This window comes from Bidens hawaiensis, unplaced genomic scaffold (genome assembly GCF_021521415.1).
Source record: "Bidens hawaiensis isolate Kalapana, Puna unplaced genomic scaffold, B.hawaiensis_p1.1 tig00016358_1, whole genome shotgun sequence".
Classification (NCBI taxonomy): Eukaryota; Viridiplantae; Streptophyta; class Magnoliopsida; order Asterales; family Asteraceae; genus Bidens; species Bidens hawaiensis.
The window spans coordinates 107,970-123,947 of NW_027492497.1; the positions used below are offsets into that span (position 1 = coordinate 107,970).

The 15,978-nt window shown below is 33.5% G+C and overlaps 1 protein-coding gene across 1 annotated transcript in view; it reads right to left on the reverse strand.

The window, feature by feature from the left end:
- The window catches only part of LOC143551278 (serine carboxypeptidase-like 13), an 81,385-nt gene extending 78,492 nt beyond the window's left edge, over positions 1-2,893 (reverse strand). Inside the window, exons 1-2 of the mRNA XM_077041744.1 lie at positions 2,769-2,893; positions 2,480-2,625 (exon numbers count right to left, since the gene is read on the reverse strand). Of these exons, the coding sequence (XP_076897859.1) occupies positions 2,480-2,625; positions 2,769-2,893 (271 nt within the window). The remainder of the gene's footprint in view (positions 1-2,479; positions 2,626-2,768) is intronic.
- Positions 2,894-15,978: the final 13,085 nt, after the last annotated feature.

The window sequence follows — 15,978 nt, forward strand, 5'->3', positions numbered from 1 at the left end:
GGTAAAGAGATGAGAGAAAGAGGTGTGTTCGCAAGTTGGGTTTAGTTTGTGGTTGTGTCTCTGTATATTGTATATACATATGATTATGCGTGTGTGTATTTGATTTAAAAAAAAAAAGAAAAGGTAGAATCTTCGATTATATGTGTTATGGTTCTTACGCTTTGTAATCTGATTGAGTTATTCCATGTATTTTAAGAATTGTTGAGAAGAAAATATTGAAAAGAAAAAAGAAACCATTAATTAATATGTTATAATTTCATTAGGGTAAAATAGTAATTCAATAAAAGTAATTTTAATGAAATTGGTAAATATATAATATAAATGATTTAGGGAGGGGAAATATGTAATTAAGTTTTAAGGATTGAGTAAATATATAATAAATGATTTTAGCAAAGGATATATATAAATGCTCCTAATTTAATAATACTAATAACATCAATGATATAATGCTCTCCGAACATCTATATACCATCAATTCATCATATACTTAAATAGAATTCTAAGTATATTACGTACCTCTAAAAACTTCCTGATTTCATATAGTGTAATAATTAAATCAAATTCAATATATCAAATATTCTCTGTAATATAATAATTATACTATATATAAATAAAAACCCATAGGTTGAAAGATTGTGATCCAATGAGTGGTTGTCATGTGATAGCCACTAAATTTCTTTTTTTTTTATTAATTATTTTCTAAATCTGTTTTAAAATTTATTTATTTGAAACTAAATGAAGCAACAAAAATAGAAGATGGTATGGTGGTTTTGTTGTGTTGTTCCAAGTTGTAGATCCTTAGTTCGAGCCCCCTGAAGGTGCTTTTTTTTTGGATTTTTTTTGGTTTTTGTTTAAGTATTTGTTCATTTGAAAGTAATAGAAATAACAAACAACGAAGCTGCTGTTGTGGTATTGTTTTGTTGTTGCAACTTGCAAGTCCCGAGTTTGAACTCTCGTAAAGCCATTATTTTTGTTTTTTTAAACAGAAATAAATTTTTGTATTTATAGATTTCATACTTAGTCAAGCAATGAAAAAGTAAGGTGGTGTGGTGTTTTGTTTTTTAATTTGTTTTAAATACGTCAGTTTGAGAAATTATTTTTTGGGTTTGGTTTTGATACCGTAAAGAACGTTGCCAATACTAACCGAATTCACGTCAACTTACGGAAACGACGCCCGGGTGTAACCAACATAGAACTGCCCAGCGCGCCCCTAACCTAGTTATAACAAATTCAAAATATCATGGCCGCTAGTGTTTAAAAACTAAAATCAAGATACTTTGTCTTTTAAAATTCATCGAATATGATGAACTTTTTAAAGAACCCGGACCCATTTGCTTTGATAAAAAATATAATCTGTTCCTGATCTTAAACGTAGTACGAGTACTCAATTTTATATCATTTATAGCTTGCATATTTCTCTCATTTAAGTCTGTCTATTGTCGTTGAAGCTGAACTTCAAATTTATTTAATAGTATTGTGTCATGCAATGTTGACTGGACACTCGCTGAAGTCACCGCTGAAGCCGCTTGAGCCCGTTGTGTTTTCAAGCGAACGATGGCTTCAGCGTTTTTGATATTTTTTTTTAAATTTAGAACAAGAATATATATTAATAGATATTTTTTTATAACACAGATAAAAATTATATACCACCAGTTTTATAAATTTGTCATTTTACCTATTTTATTAAAATTTTTATAACCTAACCAACCAATCTTGTCCCACCCATCCACCCCCCACCCACACACACAAGAACACACTCTTCTTATCCACACAATAACATCCAACCCCTCTCACACCGACACATTCTTAACCCCCAATGTCCTCAACCACCACCACCACCACCATGGATTCTGACAGCCGATAAGCCGTTTCTCGACTAACCATCAAATCCGGCAACCGATAACCCATACTTCCTCCGTATAATTACCGACCTCTTCAACTCCGACCACCACCCGCCACCACTTCACCAATCCGACCACCTCCTGCCACCATCAACCTCTCCCACCAGCCACCGCTCAATCCGTGTGAGCTCTGCCACCAGCCACCTTTGTTTGAAGGGATTAAAAAAAGGAAAAAACCAACGTTCACTTGACCCGCCACCATGGTCGGGTGTCCGTTGTGGTGTGCGCCACCGACGTGGCTCGCGAGGCCAGTAAAGTGACCGCAACACACGGTTTAAGAATTAATCTAATACGTAATTACCCATTTAATTATTACATATTTTTCTTAACAGCCAATTATATTGTATTAAAACGATAGAAAACCAGCAAAAAGCTGAGAAAATATAAACAGACGTACACATATAAAACACCACAAGAACTACACGATATCATTATATTAAACTCGACATATCAAAGAAGAGAATTTGGTTAGTATAAGAACTATTTTAATTTCATATATTAGAAACATGCATTTTTGTTATTTTACAACTCTGTGACATAAATTTGGTGAACACGAAAAGCAACTAAATCTGTCATACCTGTTTCATATAAGAGGGCAAGTATCCCAGAAGCCCCAGGACCACCAGGAAGATGAAATATGAGAGGGTCTTCTTTCGGATTTCTTGTTGATTCAATAAAACAGTAAAATAATTGTATGTCTTCCTTCTTTCCTGTTCTCACATAACTTTCATACAAAATACTTCAACGTTTAATTAAAAAGAACGAACACATAGATACATGTTTATATTAGTTAAATGGGTAGTTTATATACATAAACAATTTACCGGAAAAAAAAAAAGAAAAAATAATCATTCTATAATGAAATACCCGGTTTCTAATTTGAAAGGAAGATCACCAGCATATCCAGGTAGTCTTCTTATAATTGAGTTGGAATATGATTTAGTTATAAAGCATGATTGCAGGAAGACAAGTAAAACAAAATATTTTATCATGATTGAAGGAAGAGAAGCCTCTGCTCCTTTGTTGTATAACTTTTGGAACCTATGTAATATAATATATATAGGGGAAAGTGAATATGGTTATAATAGCATTTCCGGCTCATTCTTTATCATCATCTTATAATTACACTAAAGCCATATGTTATGTGGACTTTGTTGGGGGATTGAGTAAGAAAAAAATGTTGCCACGTAAACGACATCTAAACACACTTTTTTGTCATCCATAAATACACAAAAGGTATGTCATGGGAGGGGCTTTTATGTGGCTTATCTAGTGATTAGATATACATTTCTCTATATTCGGTTCCTTCTCCTCCTCCTCCTCTCTCTCTCTCTCTCTCGCGCGCTCTCTCTCTCTACACACACACACAAACACACAATTTTCCGGCCACCCACTTCATCATCGTCTTCACCCGTCAACTCCCACTCAAACTCACACACAAACGGCTTATTTGAGCAAATCCAAAATCACATCTGAGCAAATCGGCTAGTTGAAGTAATCGGTATGTTCCTAGCTCGTTTTTCCGGTTCCAATAACCTCCAGCCACATGGCATCGTAGAAACTAGAAACCCCCAAAGATGGCCCACCCCATTTAACTTCTTTAGCCCTCCATGCCGTGGCCAGCTTCCATGGCACTGCCCTGCGTCGTTTTCGTGCCTGGTGTGTTACGATGGTGAAGGGCGTAGTTTGCTGATGTGCATGGTAACACATAGTCTAAAAACACTACATTTCTCTTTCCAGTTTAATTAAATAATATTTTTTATACATTTATCGTTACAGTTTCTCTCTAATCTATTCACAGCCAATATCAACATATATTAAAAAATAAATATGGCAAACAAAGTTTCTCAAATTTACAAAAAATCACTATTTTTTTTCTCTCTCCACCCTATAATTTACACTCAAAACGAGCCAAATGGACCCAAAATGAGGCCCTAACTTCCGGCCCACCAAAGAGGACCCCCCCTTTAAGTTTTTTTAATTTAACCAAGTAAATGATATTTTAAACCCATTCTCTTGAAACTTCTGGATCCATCAGCCCCTGCTCTCCCATAACTATATAAACCCTAAGGTAACTTAGCATTTTTGATCAATGTTCAACTTGTTTAAACATGTTTAATTAAATAAAAACATAGTTTGATTAGCAAAAGTTAGTTCTAACCATGCAAAAACCCTAAAATGGTCTAAAAATATATTTTGTGTCACACCCCGCCTTCAGGCCTAGGCGTGTGACTTACAGTTGGTACCACTTTTGTCAATTTATCAAAGTTTCTAGTGGAAAATGTTAATTTAAAATAATTAATTTTATAACAAAAGGGATTTAAACACCCTTGATCGTTTTACAAAATTACTTGTTTAGGAACAAGTTTAATATATATGCTTTATTACAAAATTAGCTGAGCCACCAGCTACATTCTATGCCTAGTGATCCTCTATCTCCACCGGCATATCCATCTCTATACCTTACTCTTGATTACCTGAAAACAGTTTGAAAATACGTCAGCTATATGCTGGTGAATATGATGACTCAATAAAACATTTTCACAATTCGTAATGACACAACACCAATAGTGTTCAACGACTCAGTGGGTCTCAATCCCATCTCATCGGAACTAAACATACGCACAAACCACATAATTGGACTTCACTCGCCCTAGAGACAGTCACTTGCCTCATGGTCAGTATGTCTGTAGTGTGCCCACTACAGTACATATATGTAAGGATCCAGACACATGTGTATTTTAGCCTGAGTGTTTAGTATTACCTTGTATCAAAACGTTTTAGAGGATTTGAACCAACCCTCATGCAAATATTTCCATAACTCTTTTACATATAGATAGCAGTCCATAGTTTCAAAGAGTAAATATCTTTTCAAAATATACAGTACATAGACGTATTCACATCATAAAACATTTCACACTATAAATAGGTTTGGACGTATTCACCTTTTGTTGATTTCAAGATTTCTCACCAACAGATGTCTGATCTTTATCTCGGACCTATAGTACGAGAATAATATTCTATAAATAACTAGATCTACAATCTAGCTATAGACATTAAGTCTATTTGCATGAAACGTATATATCAAGTTCCTTCTTTCATAAGTAATATCTTTATAAAAATAAAGAGCAACATTTCATCAATAATCTTATCTTATGAAAACTTATATTTCACTTACTTACTTGATCAAGGTATAGACTATATCCTTGACTAGGGTCTAGGCTATATAAAATAATAACTTAAGCAGAATCCTTACCTTACGCGGGTATTTTGATTTGCCTAAGCCTTGTACAAGTAGCACTTCTACTTAAACCGTCAGAACCGTGTTACAAACTCGCTTAACCACTCGACGGAGCTTCAGAACTTCAATTCATGCACGTTTTACGAGAAATCAGGGTCTCGGAACCTTACGATCGTCGGGAACGCCTCCCTAGGTTATGTGTGTGTAAAGAAAGGTGTTTTCGGAATGAGAATGCTTCAAACCCGTAGCCCCCTTTTATAGGCAAATTTTTGGGGACCGTCGCGTAGCGCGACGCCCTTTTCCTTGGGCCGTCGCGTAGCGCGACGCCGCAATTCACAAGACCTTGCCACGTGTTGACACGTGGTTGATCCGGTTACTTAACCGGGTCATCGCGTAGCGCGATACCCCCTTCCTTCTGGACCATCGCGTAGCGCGGAGCCCCTTTTTCTAAATCTTGGGGAACACCATCGCGTAGCGCGATGATCAACATGTTCTACCCGTCGCGTAGCGCGATGGGTAGAGGAAATCAAAATTTTTATTTTCAACTCCTGGACTTAGTCAACTCGTCACTTCTTGGTTTGTCTTCCACAGTTCAAAAATACTAAAGCGGCCCTTATGCGGCTCGCAGCGATGCGAGCGTGCACCATCAAAATGCCACATTACGCCCATCGCCCGAGTCCGTGTCCGTGTCCGAGTATGAGTCCGAGTCCGTGCGCGTGCGCGTCGGATGCTTCGCACTCTCCGCTAGGACTAGTGAGAGTGGTTAGCCCCATAAGAACATTACCATGGAAAAATCCTTCCTTATAAAGTGCTTTTATTTCTTTCCCACCTTCCATGTGACATGAGTTTTCTTACTTATTTCCTTAACATAATATTCTTTCTTTTCTTTATCATCCTTTTTCCCATTACTTTTCTCATAATTATTTTTGGTCCTTTATCTTTTATAAACTTGTCAAATTTGGACCTAAACTTTGTGGGTGTTACATTTTGTTCATACACATAGTTAGGAACCTGGTTTGATAAGTTTTTTTTTTTGCCATAAACACGGATTAAGGGTTTAAATCGCGTTTTTACGGTTCAAAAGTTCGGTTTAAAGCCCTAACCAAAACCCTAAGTTTCAAGGCTGATCTTTTGATGATACATGCTTGGTTTTCTAATATAGAACCTGTAGTTACATTATTTAGAAGGACAAGAATCCAGAAATTTGAGGAAAAGAGTTAAAACGAGCGAAAACCGCAAAGGTAATGCCGAAACACTCGTTTAAGGGCTGTTTAGGGTTAGATTCTGACGTGCTTGTTGTTAACTTGTGAAATTTTGCATGGACATCAGGGACCATATGAATGAGTCCCTATCACTTGGTAATATTTTGACCATCCGAGAACATTTGGCAAATTTATTACCGTTTAGGACGTTTATTTGAGAAAAAATAATTAAAATACTTGAAAAATTATGACATTTTGTGGAGGACTCAGGTATGGCATAATATGATGACATATGAAATTTGGGGTCATTTGGAAAACCCTAGCTATGTTTTCTAGATTCGTGTTTATTCGAGTTTTTATGGTGGTTTTTGGCTCAAAAAGGTAACTTGAAAGGATTGTTAGGTTCTGGAAATTTTACAGGATGTTTTGAGTTATTTGGATCACTCAGTAATTTTTTTGGATTTTTCGGAAATGGTTTGGTATAAACGGACGATTTACGGACTAAAAATAACACATAAAATGAATTTTTATAAATTAATAAATCGGTAAATAATTCCAGAAATATTTTTATAAAAATATACATATTTTACGATTTTTCGGAAATGGTTTGGTATAATAAACGGACGATTTACGGGCTAAAAATAACATATAAAATTAATTTTTATAAATTAATAAATCGGTAAATAATTCCAGAAATATTTTTATAAAAATATACATATTTTACTTGGTAAGTGTATAAGTTTTCATAATTTAACAATAAATGGATAATTAATTGTGTTAATTTGAAATTTAAACAAATTCAATTCTGATAAAAACCAACGAGTTCGTGATTAACGAAATCACGAACCTGTTGGAATACCAGAACATCAAGAGTGATCAAAAATCATATTTTTGGGTTAATTAAGTAAAACCAAACTTTTTGTGGAAAATCCGAATAATTAGGATGAATTGTGCTCGTTTTTCTCCAAATCAGACTGAATAAACGGAAATGAGCTTTATAGCAAATTTAGACATCCAATCCATGATTTCTCTTATAAATTTAATCATTTTATCAACCAACACCTTTACCCATATTTATATGGTTATACCTGTTTTCTAAACGCGTAAACGATCAACTTGGCATAGCAGGTGAAACAGGGAAACTGAGCCAAGTTCGGTTTTAAACATAAGACATTGAACAACGTCACAATCTAAGCCTATTGGCATGTTCTGGGCATGACAGCTATTCCTAGACTAGATATACAGCCCAGTTTTGTATGGAGATTATAATAATATTAAATAACTAATATTATTATAATATTGATTATAGGATTGAGTGCTAGCAAGCAGAACAAATCGCTAACTGATATCATGTTGAATACCGACTAAACAGTGAGTTTCATGACCCCTCTCTTTTTAAACAGTTTTACTAATTTTTGGGGTGAAAAACATGTTTGATTATATACACATACCTGAAACATATGATGATGTGAATTATCTAAGTGCTAACACATGAAAGTCCCCACTAATACAGTGATTAACTTTGAGCAGATGGCTTGTGAATAGTACTATGGTTTGACAAACCCAAACGGAATCGGCCTGGTTGCCGTGTCACACATAACGCCGCTTGCACATGACCATAATTGTACAAACAGGCTATGTAGTGTTAGACATAGCTACTTGGGGTATATTATGGGCGGAAGGGGGCCACGGTGGTTGATTGTGTGTGGGAAATGAAGGCGCGCGGCACGAATGAACAGTCAAGACTTCACTGTAGCTTAGCATACATACATACATACATACATACATACATACATACATACATGCATACTACATACATACATACTTACTTACTTACATATATACAAATTATGACTTATGATTACGCATGACGGATTTCTTGAAACTCATGAAACTCACCAACTCTTATAGTTGACCCGTTTTAAACTGCTTTTCAGGTATTCCAAAGTTGGAATGAATTGATAACGTGCTACCGGTGTTGGAATATGATCGATGCTATGTGAATAAATACAAGTATACTAGTAAGGAGTGGGAGCGTTAATGTCTGATTTTGTTTTGTACCACCTAGCTTGTAATCGACGATAGAGCAATGTAATATATTGTAAATTAGTTTATAATGTTTCTTTATAAACAATGTGGTGATACCAGATGTGTCTGTTACATTCCCGTTTTCCGCATTCACATTTGCTAGTCGAGGTGTGACACCCTATAATTTACAAAATCCCCTCACATAATTTAGGGGATAGGCTGGAAATGCTCTAAAGAAAAGAAAAAAGAAACTATCCCCTTATTGAGTATCACCCTTAAATCATTCCCATTTACAAACCAACCAATCCAATGTTTATTATAAAACTAATTTTTATTTCTTCTATCTACCCAACCCAATCAAACCCTAACTTTAAACACTCATTAGAAACTCAACCTTCATTATTTTTTATTTAATAAATATAATTTATAATTATTTTTCTAAGTGGCTAGAAATATAAAAAATAATAGTTTTATATTAAAAAAAACTATATTCATCAGGAATATTTAAATAAGCAATGTTAATTTTTTTATTAAAATTATTTTTTGAACTTACACATTTTTTAATAAAATTTATAAATGTATCCAAAAAAAAAACTAAACAAGAAGGTGTTTTTAGATTTTAATAAAAATGTAATTATTTAAAATTATTATCAAAACTCAAAATTAGACATAAAACTAATTATTGTGAAAGAATAAAGAAAAAAGGAATTAAAAATATACCCACTCATATGGTGACATGTCGCACTAATATGGGTTGCAAACTAGTTTGCTAGAGCAAACTAGTTTGCCATTATTTCAAGGTTTTTTTTAATTTTTTTTTATTTCAAATAGTGTGGCAAACCAATGGTGGTTTGTTACTGGGAGTCGTATTAGAGTCTGTTTGGTATGAGGTAATGGAATGGATGAAGAAAATGGAATGAACTTGGTAATGGAATAGTCAAAGGAATGGGAATGGGTTATTACCTTTCCAATATGATGTTTGGTTACCATATGGGAATGGAATGAATCATTACTTTGCATTGTTTGTTAGCCAGGAAAAAAAGTAAAAAAAAAACAAAATTAAAATGATATTGAGTGGCAATCATGGTGGGAGGTAGGTGGCGGTCGTGGCATTGGTGGGCGGTGATGGTGGTTCATGGTGGTGAGTGGTGGTCGAAGACGGGACTTAATGGTGGTTGGGGGTGGGTAGTGGCGGTAGGGGTGGGCGGTGGCAAGCGATGGTGACAATGACAGTGGTGGGCAGGGGCGGCGGTACGATGTGGCAACAGTTGATGTTGGTGGTGGTGAGTGACATTGGTGGGCGGCGGGTGGTGGTGGTGAGGGGCGGGGGCGATGGTTGATGGCGGTGGGAGCTGTTGGCAGTGGTGGGGGGCTGGCACTGATGGTGATGGTTGGTGGTAGTGGGTGCTGGTGGCGGGTGTTGATGGTTGTGAGAAATAGACTATAGTGTCAATTTCCATTGTAGAAGCTGAGTATATTGCTGCATCTGCTTGCTGTGCACAGATTCTGTGGATACAAAATTAGATACTAGACTATGGCTTGAATTTCCTACATACTCCTATTTATATTGATAATATTGCTGCTATGTTTATTGTGAAAAATCCTATGCATCATTCTAGAACTAAGCATATTGAGATTAGGCAGTATTTCATTAGAGATTGTAATGAAAAGGGCTTAATAGAGATTAAAAGGGTTGAGACTGGTAAGAATCTTGTTAATTTATTCACCAAGCCCGTAAACAAAATTAGATTCAACTACTTATTAAGGGTCTTAGGAATGATTAATTCTGATGAAGTCTAGTTAATGATATGTGCTTATGTGCTTAGTATTTTATCCTTTCTTGTGTGCATCCTATGTGACTATGTGTTTATGTGTATAGGTTTTTCAAATCAGAAAATTCAAAAAAGATTTTCATTTCTATTTGAAGTCTTTAAAGAAATTTCAAAAATATTTTGTTTAATTTGAGTATGTTTATAATGATTTTGAAAACCAAAGCAAAAAATTTGAAAATCGTCAAAATGTTTGATTAAAAAAGCAAAAGCTTTTGGTGAATGCAAAGTGAGATATGATAAGATTATTCATTTAAATGCTTTGAAGAAGCAATTAAAATATTTTACATGGAAATGAAATCCAACCTAAAGTTGTAAATGATAGAACATTGACTATTTACACATAACATGTTGATTTAATAGACTAAAAGAACTATGAGTTCAGTCATTGATACGTTTGGTAGCTTTCCATGATATGTAAAAATGATTTATATAAACATAATGATTTGCTAAGTTTAACGTGGATTTACATTTTGAAGAAATATGTATGTTTTTAAGTAAATCTCTCCAAATGATAGGCAGAACAGTAATTATCCATTGATACATAAGCCTGTTAATGTTTGGTCACCCAAAAAGAAAATTTTAAGATTTGACAGTAAACAAAAATGCTTCAAAGTTTAAACGTCAACCAAATGTTGATAAACATACAAACTTAAGGGGTTAAAGTTAGAACACGCATGGTGGGGCATCATTATAAGTCCTAAACACCTTGTATGAAAGGCATGTAAGATCGAAATGCATGGCATATAAGTCCAATGCTAAACCTTAATGTTTGAAATTGCAAAAATATCAAAAGTTTGTTAAAATTTTGTTTCTGTTACTAAAATATTTTGATCAAGCGTTAGAGGGTTGAAGTTAAGTTGGGGTGATTTGGAGAAAACTCAATAATCCTTAAGAAGAGATAAGAGGCATCTTAAGTCTAATTAGTGGGATTTATTTATTTCTGATGCATTAATTGAACCTTAAGCATATCACTAATGTAATGAAATTCATGCTAAGCTAAGAAATACCAGCTGCCAACCTGACCTATATGTTGCAATAATGATGAGAATGAAATGCTGTGAAAGTGATTTAGTTAATATGATCCCATGTTGTGATCTTTCCAAAAAGTGTTTGAGTTGATATAAACTAAATTTGATCTCATTTCACCAAAATGCATAAGCTTTAAATCACCAAAGTGTCAAAATATATGTTCATTGTCTATTTCTAATAAGTCTCATCTTTATCCTTATATGTTTCTATGCTCAAACTGTTAGTACTTTACATATTTGGCTATTCGAGCATGATTTCTAAGGTCGAGCATGAATTTTGATGTATTCAAGCATTCTTGTGCTTTTAAGAAATATGTAAGTCATTCGAGCATGTTTTGAGTTTTCGTGTATACCAGTTCTGTACTCGAGCATAGTTGCATTTCTACATGATTAATGCATGATGTTATGTGTTTCCGAGCATGAATGTTGAATATGCGAGCACACTTGTTGATTAATTTGATTCGAGCATGATATGTTTCTTTATTTGCTTTCTAAGTTATTCTTATCGGAGACTTAACTGTTTTTGATAAAGATAGCTTGCTTGATGTTTTATACTTGCTTATTTTGCTTGTGATATGCTTCTCGAGCAATCTTGTATATTCGAGCATTCTACCTTCATTGTATACTTATTTATTTTTTAAGACTTAAGTTTGGTTGAGTGTGCTTGTGATTTATTTCCTGAGTATACTTTCCTTATGCTTGTGATTTTGATTTCGAGCATACTTGAGTGTAACTCTGCTTGGACATATGCTCGAGCAAGGTTATTGTTTGAATGTTTAGTTATTTTTAATTATTTTGATGTTCTGCTTGTGCAAAACGACAAAAAATAGTTTGAAATGCACATACAAACAAATCGTTTAGTATATAAGGGGAACTTAACATTTATTCAAACACTTTTCCCTCTATCTCTAAACCTTCGCCTGCTCATGCCCTAATACCCAATCCACTGTCTCAATTCTTACTTCTTGTTCCCTAATTTCAAATTCTGACTTGGTTAGTTTGTTAATCTTTGATTTCCGACACCTGATTTCTAGGTTTAGGGTTTCATTTATATGTCTTACTTACCTGTTTGTTTATGTGCTGGCTAAGAATTGTCAAAGAACATGTTCTTAAAGATAAATTTCTTTCTCGATTCTTCTCTTATTAATGACATGCATTTTTATTGGTTTTCATACTTAGTGTTCCGTGTGTTCTTGTCCGATTTATATTTTTATCACGAAATCCAACCATGACAAGATGCAACCCATGCAATCGGTGGGTTAGCAGGTTGGGAACAGGGCTAAGATGTGGAGTCACCATGTGAGGTGTATGCAGGCAGGGGTCGTGGTACATGGGATTGTGTGATGTGGGTTTAGGGAAGATGAAAATAGGTGTATGAAGAAGGTGGTTAGGATGATTGTGAGCTATTGGCTAGAATGGATGATTGAGTTTGATTCTTGGATAGGGTTGGTGTAGAGGAGGTCGATTGGGCTGAGGATTAGGTTTGGGCTAGGTAATGGGGTTGATAAGAGTGTTTAGTTTGTTGTAGATGTTATTGTTGGAAATAACCTGAGAGGGATGGATTTCTAGGAAAGAATAGGAAGTTGGATTTGGGAGGAATGATTAAGAGAACATAAAGAATGTCTCAACAAATGTGATGTGTTGGGACAGGAGGATTTTTCCGGTGGATAATTCAATACAACGGTAGCCTTGATGATCGACAGGATTGCCGAGAAACACACATAATGACGAGCAAGGTGCGAGTTTGTGATGGTGGGTGGCAATTTGATGAAGATATAAAGCACACCCAAAAACCATCTGAGACAATTGTATTTGGGTGCTTGAGATTGAAAATGCATGATCTTCATCATATATTCATAATTGTAGGATCTAGTTCTTTGATAATAGTGAATTAGTTCAATTAGGGCTAGCGTGTGTTGGGCCATTTAAAATGCCATGGAACGCTCATGGGAGGCCCAACTTCCAAATCGATGTTATGTTATTTAGTTCGGCCCATAAAATGCCATGGAAACATCATGGGAAGCCCAACTCACAAATTTATATATTTTTGTACTCTAACAAGTTGGGAAAATAAAATGCCACGGAAGGCTCATGGAAATCCCAACCCATCGAAGGGTATCTTTTTATTCAATTATTTAGTTGAATTTACTTAATCAAAATTTCATGACGTGATTTATTCACGTTACTTCAATTAATCAAATTATTTTAATTCCCATGATCCGACATAATCCTTCAGTTATAATCACACAATTATCACATGTTTTAAACAATTATTGTTATACTAATTAAATGGTTTTCTCTCATTCATTTAATTTAATTTTTCAAATTATTAAACACATTTCAATTTTCACCCTCAACATTTAATTATTAAGATTTTAGTAGTTCATGTTTTCATTAATCTCGTGTTACTTCTCATTTTCACAACTTATCTTCCCTTATAAGTCTGTATTATTGAAATTCAATTATTGTCATTTTTTTCGCTATAAAATTAAATGTTCCATTAATTAATTTAATTTTCATTGTTAAATTGAATTTTCCTTCATGATAGAATTTTCATGGTGATCCATGTTTAACTCAATCACTCATTCATTTATTAACATTTTCACTATTCTTGTTGAAAACCTAAGGTGGTTCGTGGGTGTCTCTAGAATCTATTTTCATTTTTATTAAATTCGTATTTAGTTGAATTTACACGATGGTTCGTAAATATTTCAATTCCTTACTTCGATTTTCTTTTCTCTTGATATATCTTGAGAATTATGAATTTTTATGATGACTTCGCTAGTTGTTGGAATAGTTACGGTGATTCATGCATTCCAAAACCCACACTTTCCTTTTCTTTTATTATATTATTTCACAACCATTTTATCTTCACTATTAATTTAATATTTAGACTTCCATGATAAACCATAGATTATTAAGTTTATTTATTTCATGTCTTTTTTCAAAATTTTCTGGAAATATGAAAAATCTCTTGAAATTTGCGAATACTCCAATAACCGGCTTTATATTATGTCTAAGTTTAAAGATTTATTTGGATTAGGACTAACTCATTGATACGAGAATACCCGCTCTCCAATTTAATCTATTAACAATTTATTCGAATACATAAATTTTCTCATTTCCGTCAATGTTTCGATTATTATTTACCATTTATTTTGATATTTTAATCTTGTAATTCGAATTTATCTCATTTTAAATTCACAATTGAATTGTTATGATTTCATATCAATTTCTCTATAAATTCCATAAGTTCCTCATTTAACTAAACTCGATTCAGTAAAATCTTCATTAAACCTTGTTCAAATATGTACTCTTGATCTTATGAATTTCATTTCTAATATTCTACAATATCTAAAGGCTTCAAATGTTATTTCTCATTTTATGATTTGTTGTTAATTAAACTATTAACTAACCCTTTTACTTAATTTTTTTGATATTTTTGGTTGCTATTTTTATTTGTTTAGTTCACAAAAGTTCATGGTTACTTGTATTCCTATTCTCGTTCATCACAATCAATTTTCTCGTAAACACATTAAAAAAAATTTACTCTCAATGTCTAGGATTTCACTTCCTTTCAATTTTAAGATTTATACATTTATTTCAATAGTTATTTAAAAAAATTAATGTTTTCATTAATCAAACTCGAAAGTTCATCTCGTTGTTTTATTTAAACTATTTCATATATTTATGATCTTTTGATTTTACCTTTAAAGTTTAATTATAACCTTTTACTTTCTCACATAGTTACGTCTTTAAAATGTTTTTGTAACCCACACGATGTGACGAATTATGCGGACCATCCGACGATCTAAGTAATTATGGGTCGACACATAATTATCCAAGTCCTCGTATGAAAATCATGATACCCGCCGGTACATCCTATATATAAGTTCCCTTATCGGATTGTCATTTGGAGCGTTGCTCCAACTACTCAAAGTTCCATGTTGCATTAAATTTTAAATTTTATTTAGAAAGTTATTCCTTAAAATTTAATTATTTTTAATACTATTTCGTTTTATTTTTTCTTTATTTTAAGACAAAATTTCCAAAAGTAGTTATAAATGTAACATCTCTGATTTTTCGAATTTGAATTCGTTTGTGTTTAACACGACTCGGAATGTAATTAGGATCTTTTGAATTATTTAAATTTTGTATTTATTAGTTTGTAACTTGGTTTAACTTATCTTATATTATCATCACTTTCAAACTACTCAAACAATTCTTAAAAACTTTTAAATTCATTTAAAATGGCTAAAAATATATTTTTGAAATTGAAGGGACTAAAATTGAAATTTTGAAACCTTCTGAAAAATCTTCTATGCCACGCCATAGGGGGAAATTCTTCTATGCTGGTCGCGTGACGCCCAGAGCCCTTTGATGCAGTCGGTTGGTTTTTGTTTGGTTCATTTTTAATGCAAAATCGGATAATTTTTGGCCTAAATCTTGTGTATTGAGCTACAAGAAAACCCCTTGACCCCGATTCATGTTTTTATTTATTCTCTTTGCTGTAAAAACAAATTTGATGTTATACACAAGTTGATTTCATCATTAAACGAATATTCTATTGCCTAAACGAGTTAATTGCCTAATAAACGAATTTAGCCTCTAATATTTAAACCAACTATTCTCTTAACCCTAATTCATACTGAAAAACTTAGCCATATTCTCCTAATCTCTAAATCCATCTTCTCCTTTATCAATTTCAAAATGATTGTTCAAGTTCTTTCATCTACGGTTTGACTT